Source organism: Xenopus tropicalis, chromosome 3 (assembly GCF_000004195.4).
Source record: "Xenopus tropicalis strain Nigerian chromosome 3, UCB_Xtro_10.0, whole genome shotgun sequence".
Lineage (NCBI taxonomy): Eukaryota > Metazoa > Chordata > Amphibia > Anura > Pipidae > Xenopus > Xenopus tropicalis.
This window is the reverse complement of record NC_030679.2, coordinates 152,264,527-152,276,911: the sequence shown is the minus strand read 5'-3', so window position 1 is coordinate 152,276,911 and position 12,385 is coordinate 152,264,527. Positions and strand designations below refer to the sequence as shown.

The 12,385-nt window shown below is 44.6% G+C and overlaps 1 protein-coding gene across 1 annotated transcript; it reads right to left on the bottom strand.

The window, feature by feature from the left end:
* Positions 1–1,301: 1,301 nt before the first annotated feature.
* Positions 1,302–8,654, bottom strand: actl6b (actin like 6B; the record flags this gene model as incomplete). The annotated part of the gene is given in 6 exon segments (NM_001112929.1): positions 1,302–1,955; positions 2,266–2,352; positions 2,536–2,631; positions 4,083–4,163; positions 5,179–5,293; positions 8,589–8,654. Coding segments are annotated over 6 exon segments (526 nt in total), but the record flags the coding sequence as incomplete, so codon positions are not given.
* Positions 8,655–12,385: the final 3,731 nt, after the last annotated feature.

Genomic DNA, 12,385 nt, shown 5'->3' with positions numbered 1-12,385 from the left:
TTCCTGGTACCCGTGTGACTGTCTCTGCTCCCTTTGCACGGGGGAGTGTATTTGCTGGTACACGTGTGCTATATGCAGTGATACTGAGTACCTACCTGCAGGTAACGTGTTTGTGGGTGCAGGGGCACAGTAAGTGGCAGTGCTATTGGCCGCGAGTCACAGGGGCTGTTGCTAGGCAGCAGTTGCCAGTAGAGGGTGGAGGCGCCAGTAGATAAGGGTGGGGGGAGTTGCTGACTTGCACTTTTCCTGGAAGTCCCAGTTATTATCAGCCAAAGGGCAGAGACAGAACTGAATGTGTCGCCCAACTGCCCCAACGGCACATATCCATGTAATATTAACTGCCCCTTGGATCTGCCCCATTCTAGGGCATTATAGTATTGTTATAGTAATGTGCCCGGATTGTCCCACCAGCAAGGGGCAGATAAGGGCCCCCCGGTCAGAAACCCCAGAGAGAAGGGATTGGCTGCCCCTATATCTGTACTGCCCCATGTATAACATATATTGAGGCCAGTGGGGCAGAACCCCTCAGTGACTGCTAATATCCTTATCATTTACAGTAGGGGGTACATTATCCCTTATAATACATGAGTGATACTCAGAGTTCCCTGTATAACTCAGCCTGCAGCCTTGTGCCTTTATATGGGGGGCACAGAACCCCTCAGTGACTGCTAATATCCTTATCATTTACAGTAGGGGGTACATTATCCCTTATAATACATGAGTGATACTCAGAGTTCCCTGTATAACTCAGCCTGCAGCCTTGTGCCTTTATATGGGGGGCACAGAACCCCTCAGTGACTGCTAATATCCTTATCATTTACAGTAGGGGGTACATTATCCCTTATAATACATGAGTGATACTCAGAGTTCCCTGTATAACTCAGCCTGCAGCCTTGTGCCTTTATATGGGGGGCACAGAACCCCTCAGTGACTGCTAATATCCTTATCATTTACAGTAGGGGGTACATTATCCCTTATAATACATGAGTGATACTCAGAGTTCCCTGTATAACTCAGCCTGCAGCCTTGTGCCTTTATATGGGGGGCACAGAACCCCTCAGTGACTGCTAATATCCTTATCATTTACAGTAGGGGGTACATTATCCCTTATAATACATGAGTGATACTCAGAGTTCCCTGTATAACTCAGCCTGCAGCCTTGTGCCTTTATATGGGGGGCACAGAACCCCTCAGTGACTGCTAATATCCTTATCATTTACAGTAGGGGGTACATTATCCCTTATAATACATGAGTGATACTCAGAGTTCTCACAAGCGCCACTCACAGGACAAGCAATGAATGATTTTATCACTTTAATGAAAGGCCCATTTTCTCACCTTGGGTTGAGGGACTGGGCACATAGCAGGGGATATTAATCATTCAGGTCGATGGTTCTGGATGGTTCTGGATGGTTCTGGATGGTTCTGGATGGTTCTGGATGGTTCTGGATGGGACTGGCTGACCCCAATCTGCTTCTGTTTGGCAGGATCAGGTCAGATACATGAATACAAGGTGCATTGTGGGATAACGCATCATGCTACAGCATTGTCATGGTGGAACAAGCAGGAAGTGGAGGGATTGGTTAGAATTAAGGTCATGTGACAATGTTCTGACGGGGAATAAGCAGAAGAAGGTATCGGGTCGCACAGTAGAACTGTAGGAGGGATGAGACCGTCATTGGCTGTTGGGGGATATAATGCATTTGACTGTACATGGGGCTGATCCCTAGTTGGCTGGGGCATTATGGGCAGGGGGCAATAGCAGAGGGAGGGGGGGTACAAAGGCAAGAGCTGGGGTATATCATATCCTTGGGATGATCATGTGCTATTGCTGAATAGTTCCCCCGGGGTATCAGGATGTCTGACAGTAACTATCAGGGGCACTTTCTCTCGACACATTGCTTCCCCCCCTCCTCGTATTCCTGTTTGGAGATCCACATTTGCTGGAACGTTCCCTGGAAGAGAAGAAACAGTTAGGGCCACGCCTCAAAGCCATGTGACCCCCAGGGACCAATACGTGACTTACTGCTATTGTTATAGAGTCATGTCATTGCAAATCTTGGCCAATAGGCGGCACTATGGTGTTTGTCTGGCACTTCCTGTGATTAGTCTATAAAGAGGACAGGAAGGGGAGGGACTTGGGGGCAGAGAGATTGGCCAATATCACTTGGCTTATGGGCAGGTTACCCCCCGATAGAGCAGAATTGGGTGCAAGTGGATGGGACCCCCAGCACCCAGCAATCTGCCCCTCTGATTGGTACTTACCAGAGAGGCCAGGATGGAGCCTCCAATCCAGGAGCTGAAGCGCCGCTCGATGGAGCTGTTACTGGCAATGAGTTTGAGGCGCATACTCTGGGGGGAGAGGAGGGGGGTGAGAGACAGTTATTCTTTGCAATTGGGCTTCACTGTCAGTAGCAACCAATCAGCTAGCATCAGCCTAACAAAGGAAATGCCTAATTGGTTGCCGTGGAGCTCTAGGAGGTCCCCACAGATAAGTTATCAGCAGGTAGAACTGGGCCAAACTCTGTCTCTCACCGGCGGTGTCTTCTGGGACAGCTCCCGATTTAGTCTGTCGTTAAAGCCCTGCAGCAAGGTGTTGCCCCCGGTGACAATCACACTGCCGTACAGCCCCTGCGGGAGAGGTAGTTAATCTGTTATAAAGCAACTTGCCTGTACTGCAGGGGAGGGGTTAGACTGTACTGCAGGGGAGGGGTTAGACTGTACTGCAGGGGAGGGGTTAGACTGTACTGCAGGGGAGGGGTTAGATTGTACTGCAGGGGAGGGGTTAGATTGTACTGCAGGGGAGGGGTTAGACTGTACTGCAGGGGAGGGGTTAGCTTGTACTGCAGGGGAGGGGTTAGATTGTACTGCAGGGGAGGGGTTAGACTGTACTGTGCAGGGGAGGGATTAGCTTGTACTGGCAGGGGAGGGGTTAGATTGTACTGGGCAGGGGAGGGTTAGATTGTACTGCAGGGGAGGGGTTAGACTGTACTGCAGGGGAGGGATTAGCTTGTACATGCAGGGAGGGGTTGATTGTACTGCAGGGGAGGGGTTAGACTGTACTGCAGGGGAGGGGATTAGCTTGTAGCCTGCAAGGGGAGGGGTTAGACTGTACTGCAGGGGGAGGGGTTAGACTGTACTGCAGGGGAGGGGTTAGACTGTACTGCAGGGGAGGGGTTAGACTGTACTGCAGGGGAGGGGTTAGACTGTACTGCAGGGGAGGGGTTAGACTGTACTGCAGGGGAGGGGTTAGACTGTACTGCAGGGGAGGGGTTAGACTGTACTGCAGGGGAGGGGTTAGACTGTACTGCAGCGGAGGGGTTAGATGTACTGCAGGGAGGGGTTAGACTGTACTGCAGGGAGGGGTTAGACTGTACTGCAGGGGAGGGGTTAGACTGTACTGCAGGGAGGGGTTAGACTGTACTGCAGGGGAGGGGTTAGACTGTACTGCAGGGGAGGGGTTAGACTGTACTGCAGGGGGGGTTAGACTGTACTGCAGGGAGGGGTTAGACTGTCTGCAGGGGAGGGGTTAGATTGTACTGCAGGGGAGGGGTTAGACTGTACTGCAGGGGAGGGTTAGACTGTACTGCAGGGGAGGGGTTAGATTGTACTGCAGGGGAGGGGTTAGATTGTACTGCAGGGGAGGGGTTATAGACTGTACTGCAGGGGAGGGGTTAGACTGTACTGCAGGGGAGGGGTTAGATTGTACTGCAGGGGAGGGGTTAGATTGTACTGCAGGGGAGGGGTTAGACTGTACTGCAGGGGAGGGGTTAGATTGTACTGCAGGGGAGGGGTTAGACTGTACTGCAGGGGAGGGGTTAGACTGTACTGCAGGGGAGGGGTTAGATTGTACTGCAGGGGAGGGGTTAGATTGTACTGCAGGGGAGGGGTTAGACTGTACTGCAGGGGAGGGGTTAGACTGTACTGCAGGGGGGGGTTAGATTGTGCTGCAGGGGAGGGGTTAGACTGTACTGCAGGGGAGGGGTTAGACTGTACTGCAGGGGAGGGGTTAGCTTGTGCTGCAGGGGAGGAGCTAGATTGTACTGCAGGGGAGGGGTTAGACTGTACTGCATTGTACTCACCGGACGTATATCTATGTCGCACATCCCGATGCTGCTAGTAACTACGTGCCCCACCCCCAGCATTGTGTTACCAGAGAGGCCCTGTGTAAGAAAGAAGCATAGTGTGCCCAGTTAGTAGCCCTGTAGTACCCGGGGTATAAATGTATTCTGTCTGTAGGAACCGCACTACTCAGGGTATTAATGAGTCCAGAGTGCAGGGCCTGCAGGAGTATTTGTGTGCCCTGACTATAGGGACAGGAATACCCAGGGTATCAGGGTGCCCTGACTATAGGGACAGGAATACCCAGGGTATCAGGGTGCCAGACTGTAGGGACAGGAATACCCAGGGTATCAGGGTGCCCAGACTATAGGGACAGGAATACCCAGGGTATCAGGGTGCCCAGACTATAGGGACAGGAATACCCAGGGTATCAGGGTGCCCAGACTATAGGGACTGGAATACCCAGGGTATCAGGGTGCCCAGACTATAGGGACAGGAATACCCAGGGTATCAGGGTGCCCAGACTATAGGGACAGGAATACCCAGGGTATCAGGGTGCCCAGACTATAGGGACTGGAATACCCAGGGTATCAGGGTGCCCAGACTATAGGGACAGGAATACCCAGGGTATCAGGGTGCCCAGACTATAGAGACAGGAATACCCAGGGTATCAGGGTGCCCAGACTATAGAGACAGGAATACCCAGGGTATCAGGGTGCCCAGACTATAGAGACAGGAATACCCAGGGTATCAGGGTGCCCAGACTGTAGGGACAGGAATACCCAGGGTATCAGGGTGCCCAGACTGTAGGGACAGGAATACCCAGGGTATCAGGGTGCCCAGACTGTAGGGACAGGAATACCCAGGGTATCAGGGTGCCCAGACTGTAGGGACAGGAATACCCAGGGTATCAGGGTGCCAGACTGTAGGGACAGGAATACCCAGGGTATCAGGGTGCCCAGACTATAGGGACAGGAATACCCAGGGTATCAGGGTGCCAGACTGTAGGGACAGGAATACCCAGGGTATCAGGGTGCCCAGACTATAGGGACAGGAATACCCAGGGTATCAGGGTGCCCACACTGTAGGGACCACAGTACCCAGTATGCCCAGTACCTTTACATTGGATGGGTCAAAAAGTCCCTCCGGGATCCTTAGTCTTTCAGCTCCATAATCTGTATTGTACCCATTGGGCATCTCATAGTGAACAGTCGGCATCTGTGCAGCCACCCTAAGCACAGAAAAATAAGCATGGGCGGGGCTGTCTATAATATAAACTGTATGGTGGGGGAATGAGCATGGGTGGGGCTGAATATAATATATACTGTATGGTGGGGGAATGAGCATGGGCGGGGCTGAATATAATATATACTGTATGGTGGGGGAATGAGCATGGGAGAGGCTGAATATAATATATACTGTATGGTGGGGGAATGAGCATGGGTGGGGCTGAATATAATATATACTGTATGGTGGGGGAATGAGAATGGGTGGGGCTGAATATAATATATACTGTATGGTGGGGAAATGAGCATGGGCGGGGCTGAATATAATATATACTGTATGGTGGGGGAATGAGCATGGGTGGGGCTGAATATAATATATACTGTATGGTGGGGGAATGAGAATGGGTGGGGCTGAATATAATATATACTGTATGGTGGGGAAATGAGCATGGGCGGGGCTGAATATAATATATACTGTATGGTGGGGGAATGAGCATGGGAGAGGCTGAATATAATATATACTGTATGGTGGGGGAATGAGCATGGGCGGGGCTGAATATAATATATACTGTATGGTGGGGGAATGAGCATGGGCGGGGCTGAATATAATATATACTGTATGGTGGGGGAATGAGCATGGGCGGGGCTGAATATAATATATACTGTATGGTGGGGGAATGAGCATGGGAGAGGCTGAATATAATATATACTGTATGGTGGGGGAATGAGCATGGGCGGGCTGAATATAATATATACTGTATGGTGGGGGAATGAGCATGGGCGGGGCTGAATATAATATATACTGTATGGTGGGGAAATGAGAATGGGTGGGGCTGAATATAATATATACTGTATGGTGGGGGAATGAGCATGGGCGGGGCTGAATATAATATATACTGTATGGTGGGGAAATGAGAATGGGTGGGGCTGAATATAATATATACTGTATGGTGGGGGAATGAGCATGGGCGGGGCTGAATATAATATATACTGTATGGTGGGGAAATGAGAATGGGTGGGGCTGAATATAATATATACTGTATGGTGGGGGAATGAGCATGGGCGGGGCTGAATATAATATATACTGTATGGTGGGGGAATGAGCATGGGCGGGGCTGAATATAATATATACTGTATGGTGGGGGAATGAGCATGGGCGGGGCTGAATGTTAGAATTTATAAAGTGCTAATTAACTTTATATAACCATTAACCATGCTTAACCATATAACCCCTAGCTACTAACAGCTAAGGAAAAGTTAAATATAACCCTGAATGAATGAGGAGTGACAGGTGGCATTTGGGGAAGGCTGATGATTTTGGTATCCTTGCAAGGTAGAGGTTGAAATCATCCTTTCATACATTTATATATGAATATTTATATGTATATCCAGTTAGTATTAGGTTTTATATGTAAAACTCTGTGTTAGAGATATTGTTTATGTTTTTTTTATATAAATCACAGGATTGGGTCTTCCGAGCTCAGTACATTTGCCTGTCATAGGAATTTGCCTTCTGTAACAGGAATAGACAAGGGGAATCAGCATCCTTATAGGCTATTGTTAGACTTTACTACATGGCAGATAGTGAGTCTATGGTGCAGTAACACCTCTTACATACAAGGTTGTGCTGATACATAGCCATGTCCATAGTAGGCAATCCCTGACAATATAATATCTATTACTGGCAAATGGGTGGGTTTAAGGGGAATATGAGCTATGTTAAACCTGTATAAAGCAAGCCTTACTTGTATTAGAGAGGAGAGGGTGGGAGAGAAGAGACTCCCAGAAGGAACATCAAGACCTCAGTACCCTCCAACATCGGGTCATGTAAGATAATAGACCGGCACCTTAGAATAACTCAATTTATGGGCCAATTAAGAATTGTACTTTGTTTCTTATATTCCATTTATACCTAAAGGATTAAAAGACTCTTCCTGTATTAATACTCATGTTTATTTGTGGATTTTGAGGGTTCCCAGAGAGTACCCTCCCTTCATCAATCTATCATTATGGATTATTATTTTTTATAATAATTCATATTTTACACTGAATATAATATATACTGTATGGTGGGGGAATGAGCATGGGTGGGGCTGTATATAATATATATGGTGGGGGAATGAGCATGGGTGGGGCTGTATATATTCTGTATGGTGGGGGAATGAGCATGGGTGGGGCTGTATATAATATATATGGTGGGGGAATGAGCATGGGTGGGGCTGTATATATTCTGTATGGTGGGGGAATGAGCATGGGTGGGGCTGTATATAATATATATGGTGGGGGAATGAGCATGGGTGGGGCTGTATATATTCTGTATGGTGGGGGAATGAGCATGGGTGGGGCTGTATATAATATATATGGTGGGGGAATGAGCATGGGTGGGGCTGTATATAATATATATGGTGGGGGAATGAGCATGGGTGGGGCTGTAATATAATGTATATGGTGGGGGAATGAGCATGGTGGGGCTGTATATAATATATGGTGGGGGAATGAGCATGGGTGGGGCTGTATATAATATATATGGTGGGGGGATGAGCATGGGTGGGGCTGTATATAATATATATGGTGGGGGAATGAGCATGGGTGGGGCTGTATATAATATATATGGTGGGGGAATGAGCATGGGTGGGGCTGTATATAATATATATGGTGGGGGAATGAGCATGGGTGGGGCTGTATATAATGTATATGGTGGGGGAATGAGCATGGGTGGGGCTGTATATAATATATATGGTGGGGGAATGAGCATGGGTGGGGCTGTATATAATATATATGGTGGGGGGATGAGCATGGGTGGGGCTGTATATAATATATATGGTGGGGGAATGAGCATGGGTGAGGCTGAATATAATATATACTGTATGGTGGGGAATGAGCATGGGTGGGGCTGTATATAATATATATGGTGGGGGGATGAGCATGGGTGGGGCTGTATATAATATATATGGTGGGGGGATGAGCATGGGTGGGGCTGTATATAATATATATGGTGGGGGAATGAGCATGGGTGGGGCTGTATATAATATATATGGTGGGGGATGAGCATGGGTGGGGCTGTATATAATATATATGGTGGGGGAATGAGCATGGGTGGGGCTGTATATAATATATATGGTGGGGGAATGAGCATGGGTGGGGCTGTATATAATATATATGGTGGGGGAATGAGCATGGGTGGGGCTGTATATAATGTATATGGTGGGGGAATGAGCATGGGTGGGGCTGTATATAATATATATGGTGGGGGAATAAGAATCACAAGGGACCACCTGGAAATAAGTGCGGGAAACTCACTGTTCATCATACGGAGAGTCTGACACCTGCAGGACGGAGGCCTGAAAGTCTTGGATCACTTCCTAGTGGGGGGCAGGCAGGACCCCAATAGGAGTAAAGGGGAACAGGGGGAATAATGAGAATGTAACTCCCGTATGTAGCAATATCCCTGCCTATATATATATATATATACTGCCTCTCCCTGTGTCAGGGACTGTGGGGAATCGAACCCTGGAATTTGTGTTAAACTACAATTGCACTTACTTACTGAGCCACAGGGGGCGCTTTGAGCTATAGGGGGGGGGGGTCAGTGGCCCTGATGTGTATCCAGCAACGCTACCTGCTCCCTCTTGGCTCCACCCACCTTGTTAATCACATGTGTTGCTTGTCCTGCAATTAGCGGCCTTTATATTCCCGGCACCTCCCTCCGCTCCATCATCGTCCTGAGCCTGATCTGGCCACGCCCTCATTCTGACTTCCCATGATTCCTGTGTGCCCTGCCTGTTACTGGCCTCTGTTTGTTCTGCGCATCCCAGGCCTGTATATTACTCCTGTTTATATTACTCCCTTTTATATTACTCCCGTGTATATTACTCCCTTTTATATTACTCCCGTGTATATTACTCCCTTTTATATTACTCCAGTGTATATTACTCCCGTTTATATTACTCCCGTGTATATTGCTCCCGTGTATATTACTCCCGTGTATATTACTCCCTTTTATATTACTCCCTTTTATATTACTCCCGTGTATATTACTCTTGTGTATATTACTCCCATGTATATTACTCCAGTTTATATTACTCCCTTTTATATTACTCCGGTGTATATTACTCCCTTTTATATTACTCCCTTTTAGATTACTCCCTTTTATATTACTCCCTTTTAGATTACTCCCTTTTATATTACTCCCTTTTATATTACTCCCGTGTATATTACTCCCTTTTATATTACTCCCTTTTAGATTACTCCCTTTTATATTACTCCCGTGTATATTACTCCCTTTTATATTACTCCCTTTTATATTACTCCCGTGTATATAACTCCCGTGTATATTACTCCAGTTTATATTACTCCCTTTTATATTACTCCCGTGTATATAACTCCCGTGTATATTACTCCAGTTTATATTACTCCCTTTTATATTACTCCCGTGTATATAACTCCCGTGTATATTACTCCAGTTTATATTACTCCCTTTTATATTACTCCCGTGTATATAACTCCCGTGTATATTACTCCAGTTTATATTACTCCCTTTTATATTACTCCTGTTTATATTACTCTCATGTATATTACTCCCTTTTATATTACTCCCGTGTATATTACTCCCTTTTATATTACTCCCTTTTATATTACTCCCTTTTATATAACTCCCGTGTATATTACTCCAGTTTATATTACTCCCGTTTATATTACTCCCGTGTATATAACTCCCGTGTATATTACTCCAGTTTATATTACTCCCTTTTATATTACTCCCGTGTATATAACTCCCGTGTATATTACTCCAGTTTATATTACTCCCTTTTATATTACTCCTGTTTATATTACTCTCGTGTATATTACTCCCGTGTTTATTACTCCCGTGTATATTACTCCCGTTTATATTACTCCCGTTTATATTACTCCCGTTTATATTACTCCCTTTTATATTACTCCCGTGTATATTACTCTCGTGTATATTACTCTCGTGTATATTACTCCCGTTTATATTACTCCCGTTTATATTACTCCCGTTTATATTACTCCCGTGTATATTACTCCCTTTTATATTACTCTCGTATATAACATTCTCGTGTATATTACTCCCGTGTATATTACTCCCGTGTATATTACTCCCGTTTATATTACTCCCGTGTATATTACTCCCGTGTATATTACTCCCGTTTATATTACTCCCGTTTATATTACTCCCGTGTATATTACTCCCTTTTATATTACTCCCGTGTATATTACTCTCATGTATATTACTCCCTTTTATATTACTCCCTTTTATATTACTCCCGTGTATATTACTCTCGTGTATATTACTCCCGTTTATATTACTCCCGTGTATATTACTCCCTTTTATATTACTCCCGTTTATATTACTCCCTTTTATATTACTCCCTTTTATATTACTCCCGTTTATATTACTCCCGTGCATATTACTCCCTTTTATATTACTCCCGTTTATATTACTCCCTTTTATATTACTCCCTTTTATATTACTCCCTTTTATATTACTCCCTTTTATATTACTCCCGTTTATATTACTCCCGTGTATATTACTCCAGTTTATATTACTCCCGTGCATATTACTCCCTTTTATATTACTCCCGTGTATATTACTCCCGTGTATATTACTCCAGTTTATATTACTCCCTTTTATATTACTCCCTTTTATATTACTCCCGTGTATATTACTCCAGTTTATATTACTCCCTTTTATATTACTCCCTTTTATATTACTCCCGTGTATATTACTCCCGTTTATATTACTCCCGTGTATATTACTCCAGTTTATATTACTCCCTTTTATATTACTCCCGTTTATATTACTCCCGTGTATATTACTCCCTTTTATATTACTCCCGTGTATATTATTCCCGTTTATATTACTCCCGTGTATATTACTCCCGTGTATATTACTCTCATGTATATTACTCCCTTTTATATTACTCCCGTTTATATTACTCCCGTTTATATTACTCTGTTTATATTACTCCCGTTTATATTACTCCCGTTTATATTACTCCCGTGTATATTACTCTCGTGTATATTACTCCCGTGTATATTACTCTCGTGTATATTACTCTCGTGTATATTACTCTCGTGTATATTACTCCCGTGTATATTACTCCCGTGTATATTACTCCCGTTTATATTACTCCCGTTTATATTACTCCCGTTTATATTACTCCCGTGTATATTACTCCCTTTTATATTACTCCCGTGTATATTACTCTCGTGTATATTACTCCCTTTTATATTACTCCCTTTTATATTACTCCCGTGTATATTACTCCCTTTTATATTACTCCCTTTTATATTACTCCCGTGTATATTACTCTCGTGTATATTACTCCCTTTTATATTACTCCCGTTTATATTACTCCCTTTTATATTACTCCCGTTTATATTACTCCCGTGTATATTACTCCCGTGTATATTACTCCCGTTTATATTACTCCCGTTTATATTACTCCCGTGTATATTACTCCCTTTTATATTACTCCCGTATATATTACTCTTGTGTATATTACTCCCTTTTATATTACTCCCGTTTATATTACTCCATTTTATATTACTCCCGTTTATATTACTCCCGTTTATATTACTCCCGTGTATATTACTCTCGCGTATATTACTCTCATGTATATTACTCCCGTGTATATTACTCCCTTTTAGATTACTCCCTTTTATATTACCCCCTTTTATATTACTCCCGTGTATATTACTCCCTTTTATATTACTCCCTTTTAGATTACTCCCTTTTATATTACTCCCGTGTATATTACTCCCTTTTATATTACTCCCTTTTATATTACTCCCTTTTATATAACTCCCGTGTATATTACTCCAGTTTATATTACTCCCTTTTATATTACTCCCGTGTATATTACTCCCTTTTATATTACTCCCTTTTAGATTACTCCCTTTTATATTACTCCCGTGTATATTACTCCCTTTTATATTACTCCCTTTTATATTACTCCCTTTTATATAACTCCCGTGTATATTACTCCAGTTTATATTACTCCCTTTTATATTACTCCCGTGTATATAACTCCCGTGTATATTACTCCAGTTTATATTACTCCCTTTTATATTAC